This window comes from Phyllostomus discolor, chromosome 3 (genome assembly GCF_004126475.2).
Source record: "Phyllostomus discolor isolate MPI-MPIP mPhyDis1 chromosome 3, mPhyDis1.pri.v3, whole genome shotgun sequence".
NCBI classification, from domain to species: domain Eukaryota; kingdom Metazoa; phylum Chordata; class Mammalia; order Chiroptera; family Phyllostomidae; genus Phyllostomus; species Phyllostomus discolor.
The window spans coordinates 115,317,325-115,343,464 of NC_040905.2; the positions used below are offsets into that span (position 1 = coordinate 115,317,325).

The following is a 26,140-nucleotide window of genomic DNA, read 5'->3' on the forward strand; positions in this document are numbered from 1 at the left end:
ATGTAGCAACGGGGACAGTGGGGAGGGTGGGCTGGTGAGGCTGGCTGGAGATGTCTCTGCCGAACTCAGCCCGGGCCTGGAGGAGGAACTCTGAGAAACCCCCCAAGACCAGGTTTCAAGGATAAGAGGCTCATGTGGCTGCAGGGGAAGCTTGGTCCCTGAGAAGCCAGAAGGATGTGGGGCAAGGTCAGGGTCAGGGCGTGAGGGTTGAAGACCTCAGGGCAGGGAGACTGCTAGAGTGGGGTGCACTTTGTAGCCCTAGGCTGACTGCCCAGCTCCCTGCGACGGTGGGTCTCTCCCGCCTCAGCCAGGAGCTCTGGCAAAAACAACTTCCCGTGTGGTCAGGTGTGGTTTCTCCAGCATGTGAATGACACCACGTGGACTTGCTATGACAGGTTCAACTTTTCCTGCCGAAGAACTCTCAGGATGTGGGTCTGCCTGAGTGGGGGGCCAGAGGCACTGGTGGAGCAGGTGCTTAGGAGGGGACCCTGAAACCCCAGTGTTGGCTGTCATCACCCAGGCGCACTGCCCACTCATAAGGGACTGATTCTGATTGTCATCCAACTTGTTTAAATAAGTTAGTATTTATTCTGCTTTGCTCTGTCCTCCTTCCCTCTGAGCTGAATTTTCTGCATCAGATTATTGCAATGTTTAACCTGAATTTATAAAAGAAACAAAATGAAACAAAGGGGCCTCAGTGGGCACAGCGCCTCCTAGACCCCAGGATGGCCTTCGGGGGCGCGGGCACCGGGGGCGGGTCTTATTGCATGGCTCCCACTCCCTGGTAACGTGGTGTTTCAGGGAGACCAGAGTCAACGGGTGTTTTCTAGACGGGATGGTGGGGACGGGCCTGGAAGGGGAGGTGGAGTGACAGTGACGAGGGCTGGGACAAAGCGACGGGAGCTCAGGCCGTGAGCTGTGGTGAAGCGTGGCTGCAGGGGCCTCAGGGGCCGAGCTGCCACCCTCGAGGGCACGAGCACCCCGTGTGTGTTCCCTATAAAAACAAATGGACGTGAAGACGGGGATGTGCTGGGCGACCTCTGCCTTTCTCCTTTTGGTCACTTCCTAGTCCTGGTCCCACGAACGCAGCTCTCTCATTCAGGGACTGCTGCCAGGGCTGCGGGCCGTCTCAGACCACAGCGGCGGGACTCGGAAAACCCGGACCTGAATGGATGGGCGGAGGCCCGCAGTCCAAGGAGCTAACCTTGTTCCATTTTGCCCAGAAGAGCATCTGCCTCCCTCTCCCTGGGCAAGTTTCTCCTGGCTCCTCGGCCCCAGGTGGGGCCCGACAGGGGGTCCATGCAGGGACCCGCCCAGGGCCACCGCCACACCGAGTACATCCCACCCCAGTGCCAAGCCTGTGTGGCATCATGCCCCCAGCTACACAGGCTCGTCCACACTGTCACCCACTGTGGGATTGGCTGAAGGCGACCCCACTTTCTTTGGGGGGCTCTGGGGAACTTTGAGGTATAGCCCCTGCCCCTTCTCTGGAGGGTTGACAGAGAGCACAGGAGACTCTGTTTTGTGGGGTTCAGCAGGAGATGGGACCCCTGAGGAAGCTCTGGGTCCCTGGGCCACCCTGTGGCCACTGTCCAAGAACAGGTCCCCACCGGGGCCAGGGACCAGCGGCTCAGAGGCAAAGCTGGGGACGGTCAGGTGCTCCCCACGGCAGGAAACGGGGCCCCACCGCTCCCCCTTGGTGGCAGGGTCTACCCCCACGCCCTCCACGGGCTCACAGGATGGGGTTCTCCGCCGCAAGGTGGTACTGCCACCCTCCGCTGCAGGGGGCCAGGCTGCACCCTCGTCCTCCGTGGGGGGGTCTACAGAGATGCACGGGGGGCTCATCTTCTTCTTCCTGCGTGCCCCCAGGGCTGGCTCAGCCTCCAAGGCTTGAACCTTCACCTCGCCAGTCTCTGAGTGGCTGGCCCCTCCGTCCGGCTCCACTGAGTGCTGCTGGTGTGAGTCAGCCAGGCTGGGCTGGTCCAGGAAGGCCTGGGTGTCCACACTGTAGAGCCTGCACAGGTCTGGCTCGCCACCCACCACGCCGTGGGCTTCAGGCAAGGGGCTCCGGGCTGAACTGGTGATGTGGCAGACCTCCTCGTCGGCTGGGTCTGGGGCCTCTGTCTCCTCCCCACCTGCTGCTGGAGGCCGACTGGAGATGCACCGCTGTCCAGAAGTGTGCTTTCGGGTACGGACACTGGGGAGCCTCAGGGAGAGGGGCGGGGACTGCAGGGAGTCCGCCAAGGACACCTGCCTTGAGGGGGTCTTCCCGCCAGGCTCCCCCAAGCTCAGGCTGCAGTCTCCAGAGCCTTCAACCTGTGTTTCCAGGGAGTTGGTGTGCACGGCCTCCTGCAAGGGCACAGAGTCAGGGCAGACCAGGCACAGCCCAACCAGCAGCCAGGGCCAGAGACCCCTCCCCACGTGGGCCCACAGGCACTCAAAGCCCTGAGGTTGGGGCCCAGGGTGAGGCAGAGCTGAGCGCCCCTGGTATGGATGTCACAGCCCCACCCACACCACCCTGGGAACCGCCCTGCATGTGGGTGCCAACCATCCATGCAGGTCGTGACGGGGAGGGGCCGTGAGGAGTGGAGAGCTGGAGCCTGGAAATCCTGCTGGGCACAGGGCGAGGCTGAGGCAACCTTGCGCGCCACCAGCCCAGTGTCATGCCCTGATGATGCGGGGGTGGTCTGTGGGTGTGGGTGAGGCCCACAGGACCGGCTGCTGGGGTGCTGTGAAGGACTAAGGTTGCCGCCCAAAGAGGGGATGTGGTCCTTCCTGGGGCCTGGGAACTCTGTCATCACAGGCTCCAGTGACAAAGCACCCCCTTTCCTCAGTGTCCCCGCGGAAAGGATACCCCTGAGGCCCTGCAGGGTGCTTCTCCTACCTGTCTGCAGAGCAGGTGGCTAAAGCTGGGGGAGTGAGCTGTGCCCCGAGGGGGCAGGGTGAGGAGGGTATTGCTGCTTCTTGCAGGGGAGGACGAAGCTGACGAAACCTGGAGGGAGGCGCAGGACTCCACAGGTGGTGAGTGCTCAAAGGTGACCAAGCCTGGGGCAGGAAGGTGTCTAAACCAGGCAGCTGTCGCCTGCCCTGAGTCCTCCCACCTGCCTGAGTCCTCCTGCCCACGGCCTCCCACCTGCCCAAGTCCTCCAGCTGCCTCCATGGGCCATACCAGAGGGGGTGGTGCCCACGTAGGTCTCCATTTCCACCTCCTGCAGCGGGTGCGGGTGCGGGGCTGAGGCTGGTGCCACGGGCCGGAACATGTAGCTGTCATTGGGCAGTGAGAGCATCCTGGACACGGACACCTTTCGAGCAACCGGGACGTTGGGAGCGTCGGGCCCAGTGCCCGGGCCCTGCGGGGCTGTGGGCCTGGGACGAGCGGGGGACCCCTGTGCCAGCTCCAGCTCCAGCTCGGCGTCCAGCTCGGCGTCCTCGCGGGCCTCCTTGTTGCTCTCCTCCAGGTGCTTCATGAGCACGGCCACCACCACGTTGACCAGCACAAACTGGGCCACCAGCACGAAGGTCACAAAGTAGATGGGCGAGATGGCCGGCAGGTAGGTCAGGCAGTGCTTGTCCTCACGCACACACTCCCGCAGAGTGTCCTGGGGGCAGAGGGGAGGCTGCAGGAGGGCGCAGGCTGACCCCGCCTCTCCGCCCACCTGGCCTGGGCGAGTACCTTCATGATCCCGTTCCAGTTGTCCCCCGTGGACACGCGGAACAGCGTGAGAAAGGCCATGCCAAAGTTGGAGAAGGTGGCATGCCTGCTCAGGCCCTCACACGGGTTGTCCTCGCTGCACTCTGCAGGGCAGAGACCCTGGTGGTGAGCTGCACCGTGGGGGCAGGGCGCTCTTGAACCTGGGAGGCCCTGGGGTGAGCTGTGGGCCCTGCCCCGGGGCAGTCGTGCTCCCCTGGGCACTGGGCCGAGGCCTAACTCAGGCATCCCCGGCAGGTGGCACCTGCGGGAGGCACATCTCTTCAAAATCAGGGGGAGGAATGCCTCCTCTTTCTTGGCATGGGGGCTGCCGGAAGCCCTGCTTGTTCCAGGTCTAGATGGGGTAGGCCAGGCCCTCGGTGCCGGCCAGCTCTGGCTCAGCCCCAGGACACACACTGACTGCTCCCTAGGGCCCCTCTCAGGTGAGTGCACCCTCAGCGATGGGGCCACCTCGGAGCATGAGGCTGGGCCAGGGGCTGGGCGGGAGTCAAGCCTGGGGTCTGGAGCATCAGTTGCTGGGTCCCAGGGACCCCTCTGGGTAGGCCCCAAACTACCACCTCTGCCCCCTCACAGGCAGGCCCACTGGTGGCTCCTGGAAACACTGAGTGTTCGGTAACACCAAGTGTGCAGAAGATCTGGCAGGGGAGGGAGGGGCACCCTACAGGAACCCGGCTGCCAGACAGGGTCCCCTCCTGCCCTCTCTCCACCCCGACTGGCTCAAGGAAACCCTGGGCGACCATGAAAAAGGACTCGTTGCAGCCTCTGTCCCCTGGAGGCCACACGCAGACCGGGGCGATGTGTGTGTGGCGCGTGCACGCACTCAGGCTCCCTCGTGGCTCTGCCTTCCTCACCAGGGCCTGAGTGCGTGTGCGGCTCCCTGTGCATGTCTGGTGGGGTGTGTGTGCACGCGTGTCACAGGTGTGGCCTCACACTTGTGTGCGTGCAGATGCTCCTACGTGCACCCAGTCACGTTCGCCTCGTGTGGTGAAGGGCTGAGGGAGCAGGGGCCCTGCCACGGCCTGCAGTGTCCTGAGCCGCCTGCGGCCACGCATGTGGGTGAGGCTGCGCTTTCCTGGACCACACTCACCGAGCCTCCCGAACAGCTCCACTCCCAGGGCAGCATAGATAAAAAACAGGAGCATGAAAAGTAGGCCGAGGTTCCCTACCTACACAGGAGAGAAGCAGAACCAAGTCAGGCCTCAATTCTGCCTGCTGTGCACTCAGCACCTGGTGCCCTCCCAGCCATCCTTACCCCTGGCAGGAGGTCAAGTTCCCAGAGCTGGCCTTGAAGCTTTGTTCTTAACCTTCCCCCGGCAACCCAGCCCTGGAGCTTCCACGGTATCTGGGGGCTCCTTGTTCTGCGTGTAAGTGCTCAAGGTCCCTCCTCGGCCTCTCACACCCACTCTGCACCCAGGGCCACCCCTGCCTCCAGGGCCCAGGCGGCCTCCAAAGGCTCTGACAGACTGTGAAGGGCTGGCCTCCAGCCTGGGGGTCCCCACAGGAAGGCCAAAGCCAAGCTCTGCAGGCCTAGTGACCTCTGTCCAAGGCTCTGCCACGAACCTCGCCGACCCATCCTCCCGGTGCTGCCCTCCAGGCGGGGCGCCTTGTCTTCACATGCCTCCCACGCCCCAGACTCTGGGACACGGCCGGGCCCAGGCTTCCCTCCCCTCCTGTTACTTCCAGACACCGGGCAGGCACGAAGGACCTTGGGGAATGCAAGTCAGGGCTGAGGGACGCTGGGAAGGGGAAGTAGGGCTGGCGGAAGGAGGGCGCACACGGAGGGCTGCTGGGCACGTGGTCGATGGGTGTGTGGACAGGCACATGGGTGAGTAGGTGGTGGAGAGACAGGGTGTCAGGTGGGCACGCAGCTGTGGCATGAGTGCTAGCTAGAAAACGGACAGACGGACACATGGGTGGATGGTTGGCTGAAAGGGTTAGAACCGTGGGCAGATGGACACATGGCTGAACAGGATGGGTTGGCAGAAAAACTGGATACTGCCCAGACAAGACAAAGGGTTTCTTCCAGCTTAAGTGTCCACAAAAGGTCAGGGTGGGGACTACTGACAGGAAGTGAGGGCACAGGGCCTGAATTAGCTCCAAAAGAAGAGGTCTTCAGCCAGCACCTGAACCTTCGGCGGGGTCTTCAGAACTCAGACAAGCCCACCTTGGCTACCTTCTTTGCTCTCTGCCCGAACCCCACTGTGTCCAGCACTGGGCCAGGGCAGGCCGGCACTGGTTCTCAGTCTCCCCCCGAAAGACGGAGGCCCAGGAGGCAGACAGCCATCATTCCCTGCACACGTGGGGGGATACGCGTGGTTTTCACAAGTGCCTATGACCCCACCAGTGACCGAATGAATGACAGTGGACGAGGCCCTCCCTGCAGCCGCATCTTCTTGGTGGTGTCTGTAGTGCCCCCCACACCCCCTCCCCCCACCACCGAGGCCACTGTGCAGCTACCTGGGGCAGGGCTTGAACCACTGTGTCCAGCAGGGCCCGCATGCCTGTGGCCATCTTGAGCAGCTTCAGCACTAGGGCCAAGAGCCGCATGTTAGAGACAGACGGGGTCCCGGGCCAGTCCGACCCCCCAGCTGGCTGGGCCCCAGGACCACCCATCCCTGACAGTCCGCCCCCAGCACAGCCACCTGCTGAGGCCTTGGGGCATGGTGAGGAAGGAGGCTGCGGCCGTCCTGGGGCCCCTGTGGGTGTCTACCTCGGGCGATGCGGAGCACGCGCATGATGCGGATGATGGTGGGGTTGATGGGCAGGGCGGCGCTCATCTCGATCTCCTCCAGCGTGATGCCCATGATGGACAGCAGCACGATGGCCAGGTCCAGCTGGTTCCACCTGGGTGGCCGGCTGGGCTCAGTGCCGTGCTGCTTCTTTTCCCTACTTGCCCTTTAGAGCTACAGGCATCCCCTCCCCGTCGCCCTGGGAGCATCCTGGTGTCGCCCACGGGGCACGCTCAGCACCCTCACCTTTGCAGACAGGAGGCTGGGACCACGGGAGAGGAAGGCTGTGGCTCTCACCTGCCCCCTCCCCAGGAGCTCCATGGGTCCTTCAGGGTGCCAGGTAGCCCCACCCCACATACCTGTCCTTGAAGAATCTTCGGAACCCAAATGCCACCAGCTTCAGCACAGCCTCAAAGACGAAGACAATGGTGAACACGTAGTTGCAATACTTGAGGGCCTCGTCCAGTGACTGGGGGCAGAGCGTCAGGCTGCGGAGGCCACCCTGCCTAGACTGCCCCTCCTCTTCCTCCCCCCCACCATGGCACTTGGCCCTCCAGCGCCTAGGTCCTGGTCGCCCTGCCCCATCTCTCTCCTGTACCAATCTGAGTGCCTGCAAGCAGAGGACAGGTCTGTCTGAGGCCCCGCTGTCTAGCACTTACTGTGTGCGTGTGCCTGCGCCATGTCTGGGAGGCATCCCCTCGAGTAGCCCTTGCACCTCTTTGAGAACAGCCCTCAGGTGAGAGGAACCTGCCCCTTTGAGCCCAGACTCCTGGCCTTGCCTTAACCAGGCCCTACCCACAGCCTGGGGCGGGGCCGGCCCATGCTAGCTGGAGCTCAGCTTCCCAAAAAGCTGAGTAGGTTCAGACTCAAAGGCTCTGATGCCCCGAGACCCCTCCCTTCCCGTGGTGGGGGGCAGGGGGATGCCCTTTCTTTAATGAAATGATGGTGATGCAGATGTAATTGGAGCAAAATAAAAAGCTGACCATTCTTGCCCGCTTGTCTCCTGTCAGCCCTTCCTGTCTGGCTTTTTCCTGGACTGTGGTATCCACAGCCCGAGAAGTTGGATTCATGGGACACTTCAACAGCCAGTTTCAAGATGGAGCCACTCGAGGTGTAGGGAGGACCCTCCGGGGCAGGTGGTCCTGAGAGTTTCCGCTGACATTAAGAGGAGGACTAAACCCCAGTGAGGGCTCACCCAGGCCTGCAGATTTAAGGTCCCACCCCCAGTGCTCAGGGTAGCACCTCCTGATCCAGGCCACCCGCTGGGTGCCGGACCTCACCCATGGCCCTCCCGGGGCTCATCTCCCACAATGGTCCTGGAGGGGGGGTGGGCAGGGCTTCGCACCCCGAGCCCCACCTTGGGCTGGTTGTAGTGCTCCATGGACATGGTGATGACGTTGACCCCGATGATGAAGGTGATGAAAAGGTCGAGGTAGTGGCTGGTGCACAGCGAGTGGATGGAGCGGCGGGTGGGCGAGTAGTCGGCGTAGTAGGGCCGGCGCTGGGCCTCTGCAGGGAGAGGGCGCCTGTGACCAGGGCTAGATGACAGGGGTGGGGCTGTGGGGGAGCCCCAGGCTCATATGATGCGAGGGGTTGTCAGGACGGTGAAGGAGGGGATTTCTCTTACGAAGGGGAGTCTATTCTGGGTAAGAAGGGGCTGGCTCCCTGTGAGTCGGGCTCCTGCTGCCGGATGGACAAGGCGGGGGGGTGGGGGGGGCGTGAGTGGGCCTCTGGGGCAGGCCACCCGCCAGGCCCCTTGGCTTCAGGAACCGTGGCCTCAGGGCGGTGCCAGGAGAAGGCCTGGAAGCTGAGACTGCACCTGGCTCTGCCCTGGGGCCCTCCTCAGACCCTGCCCTGCCAGGAGCTCCCAAGCTGGGGACTTGAGGTGCTCTCCTGGGCTGGCATCAGGGTTCAGAGACACCTAGATGATGAGGGGTGAGCAGATGGGATCTTTCTCGTCTCTCAGTCTGGGCATGAGCTATTCTCCGGCCACCAGGCCCAGAGTCCCTCCTGTCCTAGTCCTCTGAGGGGCCAGTGACCACTGCCTCTTGTTTGGGGTTTGCCAGGCTTGTGGTCCATCTGATGGCCATCACCTGGGGGTCATGCATTCACCAACTGGCCTGTCTGCACTACATGCTCTCCCTGCAGTAACCTCTTTAGGGCCTATCAGTGCTCACTGAGCTCCCACTGGGTGAGGACACAGCTGCCACCACTGCACGTGAGGACCTGCCTCAGCCACAGAATCATGCGAGGCTGTGGGCCAGAGGGTGAGAGCTCTGGTTGTCCCAGGGCCTGGGATGGCAGGGCCAATGCAACTGACCCTGACCTGGGACTCTCATGCTCCTGGGTCTGGCATGCAGTCACTAAAGAGGGAGGCTCAGCTCACGCAGCCAAGGGGGCTGGTGGCCAGCCGGGCCGAGCCAGCACTGAAGACACGGAGCGGCCACAGGCTGACAGGCATCTCAGAGCAGAGCAGGGACGCAGACAGGCATACAAGCCGGGCAGAGGGTCACACATGAGCTTGCAAGCAGCAGCGCGGACACCAGGCAGGCGAGTGGATAACCCCTCCTCCCACTGATGCCTGGCGCCCAACCCTAGCTGTCCCATGCCCACCCTGCAGCAGACCCCAGCAGGCCTGGCATCCACCTGTGATGTTCGCCCTTCCACATGGAGGTGGCAGGGGGCAGAAGCCAGGCCAGCCTGCAGCCCCATGCAGGGGCTGGCAGAAGCAAGGGGCTTAGGCATGCGGGGTGGGGGGCAGGTACCTGGGTTGGGCAAAGTGCCTGGAAAGACAAGGAGATGGTCTGAGCTGGCCGCAGTGGGCAGGACACTCAGCGGCCCTCTCCTGCAGGAAGCCCTCCTTGTTCCCAAGCTGGGTAGGGTCTCTCTACCCTAGTCCCTCTCTCTCTCAGACAGCTTGGCTTGTTTCCCACCCCATGGCATGAGAATGCATGGGTGTGAGCCCTCCTCAGCAGTGATGGGGGAGAGAAATGGGAGTCTCACTCATCTCCTGTGCTTCTTAGGAGGGGCCCCCTGCCTCTTGCTGCAGCTGCCCTCCTCTGCCTGGCCTCCCCTTGAGGGCCCAGCCACCACGTAGGCCCAGGCAAGGCAGGCAGAGTGCAGAGCCATTCGGTGAGGCCAGGGCTGGGAGGCCCATGGGAGCAGCGCCACGTAGGGGGCTTCAGGTGCCCACTGCACACAAGTGCAAGCGAGACCCAGCCTCAAAGCCTGTCGCTTGGCTGGCTCCCGCTGCCTTGCTGCCCGCTGCCCTACCACGGGCACGCAGGCACCGACCCGCCACCGCCACCAGGAGTGCCTTACTCCTGCGTTTCCTTTCCAGGCGTCGCTGCCGCTTCTCCTCACGCCGCCGAGCCTCCTCGGCCTCCTGGTGCTGCCGGCACTTGTGGAAATTCTCCACCACGACACCCACAAACATGTTGAGCACGAAGAAACTGACAATGAGCAGGAAGGAGATGAAGTACAGCAGCATCCAGGGGTTGTGGTTGGGCACCGGCTGCAACACATGAGGACATGTGGGTCCCCACTGCCCGAGGGTCCTGCCTGGGGACAGCCGCACCCCCCAGGGCCCCGTGGTGCTGCAGCCTGCAGGGCCAGAGAAGGGGCCCCGTGACATGGAACTGTCTGCAAGTTCTCAGAGATCAAAGACGGCATCTTGGAGGTTCCCCAAGATAATCCAGAGGATACCCAAAGGGTGCTCTTGGAGGGCCCGGCTGCCCACGGCCTGTCCGCACCTGCTGGTCTATGCCCACAGCGTCCAGCCCGTCATACATGATGTTCACCCAGCCGTCCTTGGAGGACAGCACGAACAGGGACATCAGCGCCTGTAGGGCCACAGCAAGGGCGGTTACTCCTCACCGCCTCCTTCCTGGGGCACCCCCACAGGCCTCCCACGCTGCTCCACCCATGGCACCAGAGCCCTGCGGTCCCCCCTTCTCTTCTGTCAGGAGACTAGGACGAGGCCACTGAGGATCGCTTGGGGTGCAGACCTCAGGCGCCCCAAATCCAGCCCTGCCCTCACCCCGCTCCTTTGCCCTCCCCTCCCGCCCACCCTCACCCCGCCCACCTGGCCCAGGTTGTCGAAGTTGTACTTGCGCCGCACCCAGCGATAGTGGGCCGCCCGACACTCCGCCCTGGTGGATATGTTCCGGGTATCAGCGCCCTCGCAGTAGTAGAACTTGCCCTTGAAGAGCTGACGGGGCAGGCGGTCATCCAGAGGGTCGACCCTGCGCCCCCCAGTCCACCAGCCCCCACAAGGGGCCTCCTGGGCAGCAGGGTGAGGGGCAAGGCCGGGCCTTCCTGGGGCCGCCCAGTGGCTGTTGACCACAGGCCACTGTCTCTCGCACAGGACACCCACGAACAAGCGGGGCTGCCCACCTGCACCCCCAGGATGCCAAAGATGATGAAGAAGGCACAGCAGATGAGGACGATATTGCCGATGGGCCTAAGGGACGATATCAGGGTCTCCACCACCAGCTTGAGGCCGGGAGCACGGCTGATGACCCTGCACAGGGCAGAGGGGCCTGCTGTTGGGCACCCCGAGGGGGTGGCCCCTGTGCAGAGGGTGCAGCCCACGCAGCAATGCTGCCGAATCCCAGCCCCACCTCCGCCTCATTTGTCTCTGCCTCCTTGCCGGGCCGGGGCCCAGCCCCCCGCCCACCTCAGAGGCCGGAGTGTCCGTAACAGGCGCAATACACGCAGGATGCCGAGGATCTTGGCACCGCCAGCAGAGGCCATGGCCACGACGATGTCGACAAGAGACACAAGGACCAGCAGCCCATCCAGCACATTCCAGCTGCTCTGCAGGTAGGCGTGGTCACCTGAGACCAGGCCTAGGGCCACCACCTGTCCCGGTGCAGGGGAGGAAGAGCCCAGGTGTGAGATATTGCAGCAGATGGGGTGGGAGACAGGGCACAGCAGGTGGGGCTGCTGGGTGGGGTGGGGGGTGTAAGGCCAGAGGACAGACCCCAGGTCTCTCCCGGGTATGCTGGTACCTTCACCATCATCTCAGCCACGAAGATCGCCGTGAAGATGTAGTTGGAGATGCTGAGGAAGACACGTTCCTGCAGAGACAGGGTGGTGGGAGGGGCCAGCTGCACCCAAGAGACCCCTCCCCTCCCCAAAAGGAAAAAGGGGGCCTTACGGTGCTTCCTGGGTCGATGTCCGGCCTCTCCAGGGCAATGGTGATACAGTTGAGGAAGATGAAAACCAAGACAATGTGATCAAACATCTTATGAGCGATGATTTTCTGGCAGGAGGCACGGAACCTGGGGGGCCGGGGTCCTGGGTGAGGGGTCGGGGACAGCCTTGCCGAAGCCCTTGCTTCCCCTCAGTCCTCAGACGGCAGGCAGGAGACCCCGAGGCCCGGGAGCTCCCTGACTGCCAGGCACTCGAGGACTGAGGAGGGCTGTGCTTCTCCCACCCAGGCACTCCTTACCTGTTCTGCGGGGAGAAAAGGTACAGTGCCCAGGACTCACGGCTCCGACACCACTGAGGCTTGTAAGGCTCCAGCACCTTGCGCAAGCGTGAGCAACAGCTCTGGGGAGAGGGGGCAGACTCTCAGGCCCACCCCAGACTCTCCCAGCCCTGCCTGCCCCTCCACTCATGGGGTCCCGGTTGTCCCAGCTCACCCTCCTCACACAGGCACTGGGTCAGTGACCCAGGCTGGCATCCGCGGGGCCAGGTGAGTGGACATTCTCAGATTCCCACCCACAGAGACCCCCCACGCCCGAAAGCCCTCTGCCTGTGGAACTGGCCTGGGGAATGGAGTGAGTGCCTCACCGAGAAGGTGGCCCTCCCTCCTCTCCTCCCCCTTGAAGGACCACCTGTGGCTGAAAACTCAGGCCTCAGAACTGCCCTGAGCTGGAGGTGGAGCCGGCCCTGGGGCCAATCCTGCTCCTGCTCTCCCGAGGATCAACTGAGACCCATCACATGGGTCAAGTCCTGCTCAGTTTGTCCACTTCCTCCCCTTCCTCTTGGGATCACCCCCATGAGTGCTGTGCAGGGTCTGCTCTGGGGACCAGCCCGTGACGGGAGGCAGGCATGGGCCCCGATGCCCACTCACGTCCTCCACATCGTCGTCCAAGTCGGCCAGGTCCTCCTTGTGACCATCTATTCGCAGGAAGAACTCGCTGGGCAGAGCCAGCATCTGCCCATTGCAGTCGTGGAGCTTGGTGGGCAGCAGAGTGGCTGGCCGCAGGGGCTGCACGTCCCGAGTGCCGCGGTGGTCCAGGGACTCGGCACGCCGCAGCGGGGTGGTGCGAGAGCAGGGCGAGGCCCCCACCCTGGGCCGGCCATCCTCGGCCTCCTCGTCTGTGCTGCCCTTGCCCTCGCCAGACAGCAGGGACTCCCGCTCCCCGCACTGGCTCCGGCGCTTGAGGCTGGGTGCACGACCCAGGCTGTTCCAGCTTGAGCGCCGGCTGCTCCAGGCGCTGTTGGGGCCCCAGTGGGCACAGGGTGAGCTGCGGAGGCTGGGCTGCAGGGGAGGGGGGAGGAGAGAGGGGTGGTCCAGTCCCCAAGCAACCCAAAACACCCCAGGCTCCAGAGCACCCAGCCACAGGAGCCTTTCCCACCGGGGCACCCCAAGGTGGGATTTACATGTGGACCACCACCAGCACTGACACCCATGAGCAGGATTTGTGAGTGCAGACCACCCTGCTAGGGGGAGGCCAGCAAACAGCTATTCCTCGGGCCCGAGCCCGAGTTGCAGAGCAGGCTAACAGTGAGCAGGAGACACAGCCAGCAAGTGTTATGGGGCAGGCCTCCCGGAGGGTGGGCCTGGGACCAGCCACTGGCCGTCCTCGGACGCCGCCATAGCTGACCTTGATCTCTGGGGTGCACCCCAAATCAGTTTCTAATTGGCAGACCACGGCCTTATGAAAAGAAGTTCGGCCACTGTCCTACGAGGTAGATCGACACCGATCGAGGGGCTTACCCTGCCGCGGCATCCGTCCTCTCTGTCGGTGTTCCTGTCCCCTCCCGGGTCCAGCACTCGCTGACTTGACCCTGCTATACCGTCCCTGCCCACCGCCCGCAGGGCTGCAATGTGTCTCACTGCCGAGGCGCCGGGCCCACCCCAGGCTCACTGGGACAGCCCTTCCTGTTCCCCGCAGGAAGACTTCCTCTGTGTCTCACCCCACAGCCCTTCTGTCAGCGTGGCTTGCTCTGCCCACCCCTCCTGGGCCCTCCTGAGAAGCCACTGTGGCTACATCCCTGGGGATGGCACTTCCTGGCTCGTGTGGGAAGTCCCCAGGGGACACTGCTGGTCCCGACTCGGAGCCCTTCCCGGGCCGCTGTCACGATTCACGTGCTGTTTTTATGCCTTTTTGCCACCTCTTTCCTGTTTTTCCTTCTGATCTTGCTCTGCTACCTTTTATTTTTTATTGTAACTTGGAAGATAAACTTCCGCCTGACACTTTACCAGAGAAAACAGGTCAAACGTGCATTTCTGAGGCCGGTCGCTGCACCCCTCCCATACACACAGTGACTCTGGCTCTGTTCACGGAGAGCAAGCGCTCGGGGCCAGGGGCTCAGGAGGGAACTCGAGGGGCGGCAGGGGCCAGCGCGGGGGCGTGGAGCCCTCCCTCATCTTTGGGGAAGGCCCAAAGGTGCCCTGAGGCTGGGCCAGGAGACGGTACCCACCAGAGATTTCTGGTCCCCCAGCGGGGGGTCCATGGAGCTGCTGCTGCCCCGCCGTGAGTCCAGGAGACTATGGGCCGTGTCCAGGTTGGGGGAGCTCTTGGGGGTGGGCATGGGCGTTGCTGCCGTATGCATGATGACGGGAGGTGGCAGGCTGCCTCGGCCCTCCAGGTGCCCGTTGGGGGTCATGGCCAGGGAGTACATCTTCATCTCTGGAGGGGAAGGGGCCACCCATGCCTACAGAGCTCTTGGGAAGGGGAATCTGCCCCCACAGCACTCACCCACAGGAGTCCCCTCTCTGCCAGGCCAGGGCAGGCATCGCCCCGCCGTCCCCCTACACACCTGAGGCTCTGTGGTCTCTGAACTTGTCGAAATCCTCTTCCAAGTGGGTGGATGTTTTGTCTTCGTCTGTATCAGATCTGTTGGCGTCTCCCTGTGTCCCACAGAGCAGAAGGCATGGGTGAGGTTCCCCTTGGGTGGCAGCCACCTGTGCCAAGCACCCCCTTGTGGAGCTCCCCACAGGGAGGTCGGAGGGGTGGCGCCGGCTGTGCTGAGAGGCCCGGCAGGTAAAGTGAGAGGACGGCGGAGTCTCTCCGTGTCAGTCTGTGCACAAGTCTCACCTAACGTGCTGGGGTCCCACCTCCCAGAAGTCCCCCTCACCTCCGCCTGGAAGCCCTCCACCAGGATGGCCACCAGCAGGTTGAAGAGCACATAGTTGCCGAAGGTCATCAGGGCCACGAAGTAGAGGGCAGCCCAGGAGGAGGTGGAGGCCATGCCGTTGTAGAGCACGACGTTCCAGTCTTCCTGGGTGAGGATCTGGAGGAGAAGGGCGGCATGGGGCCCCGGGCCCGAGGCAGGGATGACATGGTGGGGAGAGGAGGGGTGGTGGGGTTAACCCCACCTGGGGCATGCTGTCAGCTCCTTGGGACAGAAGCTCTGCACCAGCGAGTACAGTGCCCAGCATCCCAGGGGGCGGAGCCACTGTCCCCACCGTGGCCGGAGCCTCACACAGCCCAAGACATGCACTTGAGCAGGCTGTGGCTCCCCTCTAGCGACATTTACATCAGGGGACAGTCCCCACCCATGCTTTACCTGGAACACAGTGACAATGGCCCACAGCAAAGAGTCAAAGTTCTTTCTATCAGGGACCGTGTCTCCAGTGTCTGTCTTTAGGCTGAACTTGCAGCCAAAGAGGTGCATGCCCAGGATGCTGAGGGTGAAAGGCAGGGGTGTGGTGAGTGGGGAGAGAAGGGGCACAGGGCAGTGAGGCAGGGGAGCCGCTCTGCCTCGTCCCCTGCACACCGAGCAGCTGCTCCTCTGCGCTTCTCCCCGCTGCACCCCTGGCATCCACGTCCATGGTGGGAAGACCAAGGCCAGGGGAGGAAGGGACAACCAGAGGCCAGCAGTGGCTGGGACCTGGGACTCCCGTCTCCCTCAGTCTGCCTGGGCTGCCCTCTACCCCGGCCTTTCTGGGGCCCGAGTCACGGCCAGGCCGGCACAGCAGGTGCTCAGCAAACGCACTTCAGCCTGGCTGTCCCCACACCTTCTCCAATCCTCCATTCAGTCCCCAGCCTACCCACCCAGAGGTCCCCCCGCCCCCCTGCTAAGCTGTGAGTCCATGAGAGCTCAGCCCCGCTGAGGGCCCCACATGCCTCAAGCCTGCACATGGAAAGCACCCGATCAGTTCTGTTAGGATGAAGGAACCAGCCACTGAGCTTCTGCAGAACCTTTTGAGGCTCCTGGCTGCCCCTAAGGCCCAGGCCCCCAAAGCCAGTGTAGTGGGAAGGGGTCCTCCTCTGTGGGGGTCAGGGCCCACCTGAAGATGAAGATGAAGAGCATGAGCAGCATGCAGAAGGTGGCCACGTTGTCCATGGTCTTCATGAGCACCACCAGCTGGCGCCGCAGTGCGGGCATGAAGCGTACCAGCTTCAGCACCCGCAGCAGCCGGAAGGTCCGCAGCACCGACAGGCCGCCGTCTGCCTGCCCGATGATCTCCCAGACACTGTGGGCCAGGCCAAGGGTCAGAAGGTGCTATTCTCTGACTGCAATTCTCCACACCTACCCTGACCCTGAACTTCCTCTTCCTGGAAGCAGGAATGCCAGCCCAGGAGCCACTGTGGCCTGCACTCAACTCCATGATGAGCAGCAGGTCTGGCTGCATCAGGGTGCCCATGGGGCTGAGGGGCTGTGGCAACAACTCCAAAGCCACCTAACCAGCTGCCATCCCTGGCTTTGGCCCCAACAGAAGCTTCTTGGTTGAGAGCTTTCCTGTCCCACACGTTTCACAGCCATGCCTGGCTCATTCACTCTTGTTCAAACCCCTCCCAGTTAGGGCAGGGGCTCTCTGACTCCCAAGGGCCCCACTTCCACCTGGGGGAGAAGGAATTTCCCCCTGATTCACCTGCTCCTTTCTATATGGATTTTGCTGCAACAGACACCCCAGAGGTGAGCTGGCGTTCCCTGCAAGAGCCGAGGCCTAAGCAGAGGCCAGCCAGGAGGTTGAAGGGCCACTGAGCACCTACTCTGTTCCTGCAGGGAACAGCTCCAATAGATCCTAGAAACATGCAGCTGACCTAACTGTGCGTGCCCCACAGTGCCTGCTGAGAGGGGCTCGGTCCCAGCGAGGGAGCTCACCCGAATCCCCATCTCTGTGGCAAGGGTGGGAAGAGGGACCTACCTGATGACCACGATGATACTGTCAAAAATGTTGTAAGGGTTCCGGATGTAGCCCAGCGGGCCGCAGGCCAGCAGCTTCAGCAGCATCTCTAGGGCGAACATGCTGGTGAACACGATGTTGCTGATCTCCAGGGCATTGGTCAGCTCATCTGGCTGTGGGCAGCAGAGGGACCATCAGGGCAGAGGAGTCACTGTCCCCACTGACGGGGAGCAAGTAAGGCTGCATCAAGGAGCCAAGGGCTCAGAGGCTACAGTGGGCACCTCAAGAACCTATCTGGCTGCTGTCTGCAGAAGGGAGCTAGGCCCCAGGGATGTCCCTTCCAGCAGGACCCTGGCCCAGCAGCCTCCCCGCCATCACTGTCTCTGACTTGCCCCGGCCTATGTGAGCCCTGGGGCCCGAGAGACCCCCTGGGCCACGAAGGACAGGCCATGGGGACAGGGCCTGGAGTACCTGTGCCGGGGACCAGGACGGGGGTGTTGGGGGCACAGACATCAAGGGTGGTGCCTCCGAAAGCCACTCTGGTCTCTGGAGACCTTACCCTTCTTGGCTGGCAGAAGGCCCCAGAGGCCCATCCTTACTGGGGACGTTCTAGCCTGCCCGTGTGTGCTCACATGCACATGCCTGTGCCAGTGTGACTTGCATATGTGCTGCCTGGAAACATACTGCACATGGTGGATGTGTGCACAGCCAACCACGTGTGTGTCTGTACACATGCCCATATCTGCATGGGCGAGCCTCGTGTATGTATACATGTGGACATGTACAATTGTGTGCCTGTGTGCGTGCCCATGTAGCAGTGTGGACATGTATGACTACGTGCCCATGTGGCGGTGTAGACATGTATGGCTGTATGCCTGTGTGTGCCCGTGTGGACATGTATGACTGCGCACCCGCGCGTGTGTGTGTGTGTGTGTGTACGCACCCCTGTGGCAGTGTGGACATGTATGACTGTGCACCCATTTGTGTGTGTGCCTGTGTGGTGCAGGCTCTCTCACACCAGGGGTCCCTTGAGGTCAGCTGCTGCCCCTGCCCTGCGTCTCCCCCTCATAAAAAGAACCTCCCACATAGGACCTGCCTTCAGCTGACACTGCTTGATTTCTCCTAAACTGCTCCAGGATGAAAGAAAATGGCTTGGATGACTTGAACAGACAGGTAGGAGATGGGAAGTTCATTTGGTTGCTAAAAGTGAACAGGCTTTGGTCCCAAGAGGGTACCACTCCCTACCAGACCCGGCTGCCGCCCCCTGCAAGTGTGGCCCTGTCCAGGGCTGGTGTTCTGGGTGCAGCATCCAGGGGCGGGGGCTGGGCACCATGCCAGTGCCCCTCCTGGGACCACACCACACCACCACCTCTTCTGGCCACCGAGGGGCTCCCCAGCAGGTGCTGCCAGTAGGTCTGGCTCACGCAAGGGGGGTCTATCTCTGCAAGGACGGGGCTGAGGATCCCCTCCTGAGAAGAGCCACCAGATGACCTGGTGAACACCCTCAGCCCCCTGTTGCCTCTGGGTCTTTGGTGGTCTCAACCCCCCTCCCCAGATGGAGAAAACCTCTCAGCAGGAGCCATGGTGTCTCTGTGTTCCACACTCAGCAGAGACCCAGCCCAAGGAGGAAAGATGAGCGTTTGTTGAGTAACTGATAAAAATCATCCGGCTCCAACATCACCCACCCTCCACAGCCCCACTGCGGGTCCCCCAGAGGCTGACACCTTGAGACACAGAAGGAACGTGTTCCCCAGGGGTCACGACAATGGTCCCAACTCACACGGAGGGCAAGTGCCCCTGTGCCTGCCCACCTGCTCGTGGTACTCAATGCCCATGCTCAGCGTGTTGGTGAGGATGGCCGCCATGATGCCGCGGTTGAAGTACTTGCTGTCCACGATCCTGCGCAGCTTGCCGCTGACGGCGGACCACCCGCGGACGAGCCCGCCTCGCTGGCCAGAGTCCGCCTGCGGCTGCCCGCGCCTCCGCACACCGCCCTGGGCCGGCGTGTCTGCCGCCGGGGTCGGCTGCATGGGGTCGCGGCGGTCCCCGTGCCGCAGGTCCTGCGTGAACTCGTAGACCGCGTTGCCTTCGGAGCCTGCGCTCTCGGAGTCGCTGAACTCCCACTCGGGGTCTCCCAGGGCGCCGGCGCAGTACGGACAGTCCTTCAGCTCGCAGGTCAGCGTGCCCGACTGGGGGCTGGGCAGGGGGCAGGGCACACTCAGGCCCGACAGGTGGCTGGGGGCCCGGCCCAGTCCTAAGTGGCGAAGGGCACAAGCAGGATCAGGCCACTCAGACGTCACACCCGCGAGTGCCTGGGACCCATGCCCACGTCGAGGCTGGTGTAGGGTGAACAGCGCACACCTGGGCACACTCATACCTGGGGTCATACACACCCCTGGACACACTCATATGCACATCCAGCCACGCACATGCACACCCAGGGACACACCTGGGCACACTCGTGCACACCCTGCATAGGTGTGCTCCGCTCACATACAGGGGCAGGGACACGGAGGGGCAGAGGAGCTCATCTGTCCTAGGGCGTCACCATCCAGAAATGTGACGTGAGCTACTTTTAGCAGCCACGCTACGCAGGTGAAATTAACTTCGACGCTGCACGTAACCTGACACGTGTCACCCACCACCACTCCACCACAGATCAAGCGCGGGAGTGGCCAAGGAGCGCTGTGTGCCATTTCCTCACGCTCAGTGTCTGGGGCCCGGACACCTCTGCATGTGAAGCTGCGGCTTCGACTCACTGGTACTCAGGGGCCCACATGGCCAGAGCCTCTCACACCCTGGACACGAGGCACCCTATGTGTCCCAGAGGCACCGTGGTCTAGTGGTCTAGACACTTGCATGCACCACGTGGGAGGGCCTTGCAGCCTGCACGGGGCCCAGTGTCTCTCCTTCGACCACAAGTCTGAGGGGGATGAAGCAGAGGCCCCGGGTGGGGGTATGGTGAGGGGCGCCTGGCCCCCCTCCCCAACCCTTAAAGGCACTGTACCCTTGACTCCTCCCTATCCCCCTGCCTCAGTCTCCCCATCCAGAAGGGATCCGGCCCCTCCTCAGGAGAAGGCGCCAGGCCATGAACACAGGCAGACAATCCTTCTCAAAGCCAAGTGGGGGCAATGCTCTGCCAGCTTCAGAACTGTCACGTCGAGCGATGTAGCAAAGGCTCACAGTCCACTAGGCCAATGGCTGTTTGGGGCTACTACAGGGGGGATGGAATGGGTACCCAAGTCTGTCCTGTCCCTGCAGTGTCAGAGTGCGAGGTACCCGAGGCCCTCCCCTCTTCCAAAGCAGAAAAAAGAAAGAGCAGGGTCTCCCTGGAAGGCACACAGGTGGGGACAACATGCCTGGGTCCCATCCCAATCCCAGCAGGGCGAAGCTGGGGTCCTTACCATATTCCCCAACCAAATGCTGGATCTTCTCGTAGGGGTCATGGCTGCTCAAGCTGAGGGAGCTGTGACCTCCAGCTCCTGGTGGCCTACTGGCCCGCTTCCCCTTGGGCCCGGGGCTGGTACCACCTTTGCCGCCACCAGCTGCTGAGGGCAGGATGGTGGGGTAATTCATGGCGCCCAGGCCCATGGCCAGCTTGAGGCCGGCAGCAGTGGCCGGAGCCTGCACCCCCTGGGACCTCTCCTGAGGCCCTTCCACGTGGCAGTCTGCGTGGTACACGCTGTGCACCGACTCGGTGTCCAGGGGTCCGGGGCTGGCCAAGGGCGGTGAGGGCAGCGCTCTGGCCCGTACCAGCCTCGTGTCTGCAGCGCCTGGGTCGGGGCCGGGCCGCCGGGGGCTGCCGTGGCTGAAGTGGTAGTGGTGGTGGTGGTGGTGGTGGTGGTGGTAGACCAGATGGTGAATGGAGGCCGCATGCCTGTCCGCCCGCCTCGGCCGGTGCCCGGGGCCCTGGCTGTGCAGGGTGCTGCTGGGGTCCACCTTCTTGCACCAGCGGCTCTGCCAGCGCGCACAGAGGCGCAGGCCACGCCGCTTGACTTTGCGGCAGAGGTGGCCCACGTACTTGAGCAACTCCTCGTAGCAGCTGCCCGGCTCTGAGAAGCTGGCCAGGGTGCTGTCGTCGGACAGGTAGCGGGCGCGCTGCTCCCGCATCAGCTGGTTCTCCCGCTGCTTCGTCTCTGAGAACTGCGTAGCGATCACCACCAGGCACAGGTTGATCATGAAGAAGGAGCCCACCTGTGGCGGGCGGGCGGTGTTGAGCCTTCCAACAGCCTGTCCGGGGCCTTGCTCACCAGGCTGTGTGCCCCAGGGAACTGGGGAAGAGGGGACACGGAGACCCATCTGCCCCGGAGGCCGGGCAGTGGCTGTGGTGTCTAAACAACAGTGACTCAGTCCCTGATGAGAGAGACACTGAGTCCTACTGTGCGCCGCCCATTCCGGGGGCCAAGGGTATGGCTTTGAGTGTGGCCAGCGGGAGCACCCCACGATGGGTGGGACCCCTGCTGAGCCCAGCTTCTGGGACAGGTGGTGCATAGTAGGTGCTTCTCATCTATTTGGGGACAGATGGAGGACACATGGGGAGACCCTCCTTCCCGTCATCTGTGAGGCTCACCCCCTCCTCCTCAGGTCTGTCCTTGATGAGACCCTCTCAACTACGGCCACCCTTCCCTTTCTAGTCAGCCATTCCTCTGTGACGCGGTCACCACGGGAAACTCTCCTCTGCTCGTGAGGATCGTCTGAGACGAGGACGGCTGTCTGCCTGTTCTGTGCACTGCTGGGTCTTCGCAGACCCTGGCTGCATTAGGCGAGGGACACACCTGGGGCCACACGCACTGGGGAGGGCTGCTCCTGGGGGGTCGTGTGCAGAGTCCCGACTCTTCTGCAACTTCCAGACAGGATCCGGCCCTGGGAGAGCCTGGGGTCTGAGGCCCCCTGGAAGTGCATGCTCGCCTACCACCTACGCCTGGGAGGCTGCGGTCCTCCCGCACCCTCCCGGTCCCCCCCACTGAGGACTGCATGGAAGCCCCATCACGGGGCCCCACCTGTCTGCCCAGCAGCCCAAGGGCAGCCCTGGGTCTCTGCAGCCCCCACCCTGTAGCTCAGCCAACGCCAGGGCCCCCGAGGGCAAGTAGAGGCTGGGAATGCACGAGACAGGGGCACAAGCAGGCTCACGAATGGACCCCGGGGACCAGGAGGACGTCTACCGAGGAGCTTACGGCTCTGAGATTAACTGTAGCAACTCAGAGGCACCTCCACCCACCAACACCCACGGCCCTAGAAGTCTTGCCCTGCCACCTGGGACACGTCCCACGCCCGGTACTCACGATGATGAGCAGAATGAAGTAGATGAAGTTGTAGAAGGAGTGGGCGTCCATGACGTAGTACATGATGTCCACCCAGCCTTCCAGCGTGATCACCTGTGTGGGGGCAGGTGGCTAGGCACACAGGTGGCCCAGCCCTGGGAGGGGGGCACCCGCAGCTCAGCGGGTCTGTGTCCCCCCGGGGTCCAGACGTGGGGCTGGCGGGGCAGGCCAACACCACCCCTCCTCACGGCCCTCGCGCTGGGCACCCAGCACGACGGGGACTCGCGGAAGCCCACCTGGAAGATGGCGATCCAGGCGTAGCCAATGTTGTCGAAGTTGATGGCACCGTTGTGGGGGTTGGAGTCGCCGGAGCGGCAGACGTTGTAGTACTGGTTCCAGTTGATGCAGGCGTTGTGGCCGGTGCCGCCCACGCCCTCGGCCTGCGGCTGCCCGTAGGCCTCCCAGCCCAGGGTGCACTCCACGCGCAGCTCACGGCGGCTGGGGATGTGCGAGCACTTCTGCATCCCGTTGTCTCGGTGTGAGGAGCAGATGAAAGGGTTCTCGTCGCCCTCCTCAGTCTGATAGTACGGCCGCAAGAAGGTGAGGTTGTTGTTCCTGGGGGCGGGAGGCCCGGGGCGGGGCACGAGGACAGAGAGCGGGAAAGCAGCGTGAGGGAGAGACAGTGGGGGACACAAAGCAGCAGTGAGAGGAAGATAAAGAAGCAGAAAATAGGTACAGACACAGAGAGACAGAAAACGAGAAACAAAAACAGACATAAAAACAAAGATAAAGAGACAAAGACCCAGAAGCCAGAACCCTGGGCCCAAGCTAGAGTCGCCCAGGAAGGGTGAGCCCCTGGGGGCGGTGCCTGCTGGGGGCTGGCCGCTCCGAGGAGCCCTGGAGGGGGCGGGACTTGCTGGTGGGTGTGGCCTCGCACCTGGCGAAGGTGCTGTCCAGGAAGCAGCGATTTCGCAGCAGGCCGGCCCACAGCTGGACGCCCACGATGCCAAAGATGAAGAAGACGAAGAAGCAGAGCAGGAGCACGTTCCCCAGCATGGGCAGGGTGTCCAGCAGCAGCGTGACCAGGATGCGCATGCCTGCGAGGGGTAGGGTGGGAGTCAGCACGGGGGCCTTCTGGAGCGTGCCCTGCGCCCCCAGCCCCTCCCACTGCTCACAGACGGGTAGGGCAGCTATCGGGGGAACGTGCACCTGGTCCCTACATGTCCAGCAGGCACTGAGGGGTAATGACACCTCTGGGTCAGGCCCACAGCAAGGGGAACAAGGCTGCTGGCCAGGTGCAACCCTCTTCCCTTTGAACGATGGCCAGAACCACACCCTGCTCAGGCCCCAGGTCTGGTCGTGAGTCCAGCGGTCCTAGCTCCGGCAGAGAGGCACAGCCTTAGGGGCCGCCAGCAAATGGGCTTTGGTCTGCCTCCACGCTGGGGAACCTAGAGGCACTGCAGCAGGTACGGGGTTGGGGAGCAGAGCCCTGCCCTGGAGGGAGGCGGGGTGGGGGTTCCCCATAGCACAACCCTGACCCACATGCCTTTTTGTGGAGTTGATGGCCCCAGGGCAAGGTGGCACTTGCCCTGGGGGGTATGTGACTTCTCAGAGAGGGCTGGAGGACAAGTCCTAACAACCTGGACTTGGGTGGCGAGGCCACCAGGACCCAGGCCAGGAAACCAGAAGGCTGTGTACACAGCTGCATGGTACACACAGAGCACCCACCCTCCCCCCCATGTATACACTAGAGCCTCACACAGTCTCATGGGCACTACCCCCTCCCCGAACTCAGCCACAGCACTGAACACTCTGAAAACACCAAAAGATCCCGAACCATCCCGTGTGGGCAGGTGACTAGTGTGAGGACAAGCCATCTTCCCCATAAGCTGCCACATAACTTCCCAGAAGCTTCTCCATGCCTCCCTGATGGGCTGAAAAAGCCACCAGGGCCTGAGCAGCCCCCTCACCCAGTACCACCCTTCATGCTGTGCAGGTGAGGGGTCTGAGTTTCAGGGTGGCCAGGGTCCCCCGAAGCCTGCCCACCACACCCCGGCTCGGTCAGGGTCTGCTCTCTCCTTCCCAGAAAAAGTGGCAAATGCTCAGGGACCACAGTCCCTCCTCCAGTGCTGGGGCCACAGTGTCCAGGGGCCACAGTGTCCGGAAACCAGGGCAATGTGGCATCCTGGTCCTGTGTCCCAACAGGCCCTGGAGAGCTCTCAGGGCTGCTCCATGAAGCCTGCTCCAGGCCGGGGAGGGATGGTCACTTACTGGGCACACGGTTGATGGCGCGGAGGGGCCGCAGCACACGTACTGTTCGGATGGCTGAGAGGCTCACATTGTGTCCATCCAGAGAGTACTCCATCATGCTGGGGGAGGGGTACAGGGAGGGAGGCTGAGGTGGTGGGCAGGTGACCACATGCTGGAGAGCTGGCCCCCAAGCCGTGTGCCCAGCCAGGCTGGGTCCTGAGGCAGGAGGGGCATGACCCTGAGTCACCACTGGGCACTCCCTCGCCCTCCTGGATATCCCATGTCCATCCCACCATCACTGCTGCTAGCACAGGGGTCCCCAGGACAAGTGTCCACCCCTGACATAGGCCATACTGGCCTCCTGCCTCCCAGGGACAGCCCGGAGCCCTCTGGAGTGCACCTGTTCCATCCCTCTCCCTGGGGGTCCCAGAGCCACCTGTGGAGCCTGGGGTGGGGGGCTCCCGGCCAGGCCTGGTCAGACAAGAGGCTGCTTCAGGAGCTACGGCCCCAGGCCAGCCCTGGCTGAGCAGGGCAGGGCTGCGGGTGGCGTGGAGCTGTACCCCGCCATGACGATGAAGAAGTCCAGCCTGTTCCACGTGTCACCCAGGTAGCACTTCTGCCCGAACAGCCCCAGAGCGACCATCTTAATGACCATCTCCACCGCGAAGAAAGCGAAGATGAAGTCGTCGAAGGCCTGGCAGGAGGAGGGCCTGAGAGTGGGACCTATGCCCTCCACATACCGGGAGGGGGTGTCCCCAAGGGTCATCCATGGCAAGCGGGCCAGCCCCGCCCCCGCCTGCCCAGGCCCCCACCTCCAGGATGCTGCAGCGCTCTGAGCGGCATTTGACGTCCTCGCAAGGCCGGAACATGCCCAGGGTGACGCAGTTGAGCATGATGACCAGCATGCTGACGTGCTCGAACCACGTGGGACAGGCAGTTAAGGGTCGATGCAGGAGGCTGGTAGATGGCCAAGGGAAAGCAGGAGGGGAGGCTGCACCCTATCCCCCCACTGCCGCCAGGGTGCCGAGCCCTCCACACCCCTGCACCTGCCCCATCGTCTGGGTGTTAAGGGACAGAACCCTGACACCAACCCTGGGTGCAGAGGAGAAACAGAGGCACAGAGTGAGACCCTATATGGAGGCTGGAGGCTATCTGCTGCCCTTCACCAGGTTTCTCCCAACTAGTGACCTAAACCAAGGTCACACACGCAGGTGCACATCTCACAGCTGCCCGGGCTCCGACAAGTGCTGCAGATGTCTGCAGACTGGTGGGGGGTGCACCCAGAGCCCCCGCCCGTGGCACTGCCCTGGCTCCCCTGTGACTCCAGCAGACAGAAAGCCCCAACTGTGGCGATGGGGGGAGGAGGATGTGAGTTTCAGGTCAGTTCGGTGACAGGGCCTGGAGGATATGCAGCCCTACTGCGTGCTTGGATAAAGGGTAACGGGAAGTGGATGAAGGACAGGTGGGGGAGGGCCTACACCCTCGGGCCCCCCACCAGCCAGTCGGTCCCGGGAGGAAAAGCTGCCTGGACAGCCACATCCAGGAGCATCTCCCTGCTGGCAGGAGGGTGTCCGGCCCAGGACGGGGCTTCAGAGTGCTGTCAGCAGCGAGTGCATCTGGCATACAATGTGTCCAGCACAGGTGGGCCAGCCACCCTGTGGGCTCGCTGGCCCTGAGTACAGGAACAAGAGGCCACTCAGAACCTCAGTGAGAACTCCCGCCCATTTGAGGAGTGGCCACCAGATGGCACCATGGCTTCACGCAGGCTGTGGTGTGGCAGGGTCACCTCCTCAGCTGCCTCCAGCAGGGGTGCACCCCCACACCTGCACCAGCTGGTTCATCAGGAAACCAAGGAGCCCTGCAGCAGGCCAGCCATATA

General features: G+C 63.0%; 1 protein-coding gene across 4 annotated transcripts; it reads right to left on the reverse strand.

The window, feature by feature from the left end:
• Nucleotides 1-565: 565 nt before the first annotated feature.
• CACNA1H (calcium voltage-gated channel subunit alpha1 H) lies at nucleotides 566-25,223 on the reverse strand. Of its 4 annotated transcripts, XM_028515006.2 has the most exons (33): nucleotides 25,074-25,222; nucleotides 24,822-24,955; nucleotides 24,283-24,380; nucleotides 22,949-23,108; nucleotides 22,308-22,626; nucleotides 22,033-22,125; nucleotides 20,155-20,944; nucleotides 18,562-19,004; nucleotides 16,772-16,923; nucleotides 15,911-16,096; nucleotides 15,187-15,304; nucleotides 14,755-14,910; nucleotides 14,437-14,527; nucleotides 14,098-14,306; nucleotides 12,521-12,931; nucleotides 11,894-11,994; nucleotides 11,600-11,723; nucleotides 11,451-11,519; nucleotides 11,117-11,301; nucleotides 10,834-10,960; nucleotides 10,523-10,648; nucleotides 10,191-10,280; nucleotides 9,760-9,952; nucleotides 9,204-9,221; nucleotides 7,796-7,947; nucleotides 6,798-6,907; nucleotides 6,420-6,553; nucleotides 6,167-6,237; nucleotides 4,797-4,875; nucleotides 3,674-3,795; nucleotides 3,170-3,599; nucleotides 2,885-3,045; nucleotides 566-2,349 (listed from the first exon to the last, which is right to left on the reverse strand). In XM_028515006.2, exons 1-33 carry the CDS (start codon nucleotides 25,164-25,166, stop codon nucleotides 1,381-1,383), a joined length of 6,714 nt encoding a protein of 2,237 aa, XP_028370807.2. In that variant the 5' UTR covers nucleotides 25,167-25,222; the 3' UTR covers nucleotides 566-1,380. The 4 variants fall into 4 exon arrangements, 3 of the variants coding, with proteins under 3 accessions (XP_028370807.2, XP_028370801.2, XP_035876992.1); XM_028515000.2 differs by lacking the exon at nucleotides 9,204-9,221; XM_036021099.1 differs by lacking the exon at nucleotides 2,885-3,045 and having other exon boundaries at nucleotides 2,168-2,349; nucleotides 25,074-25,223.
• Nucleotides 25,224-26,140: the final 917 nt, after the last annotated feature.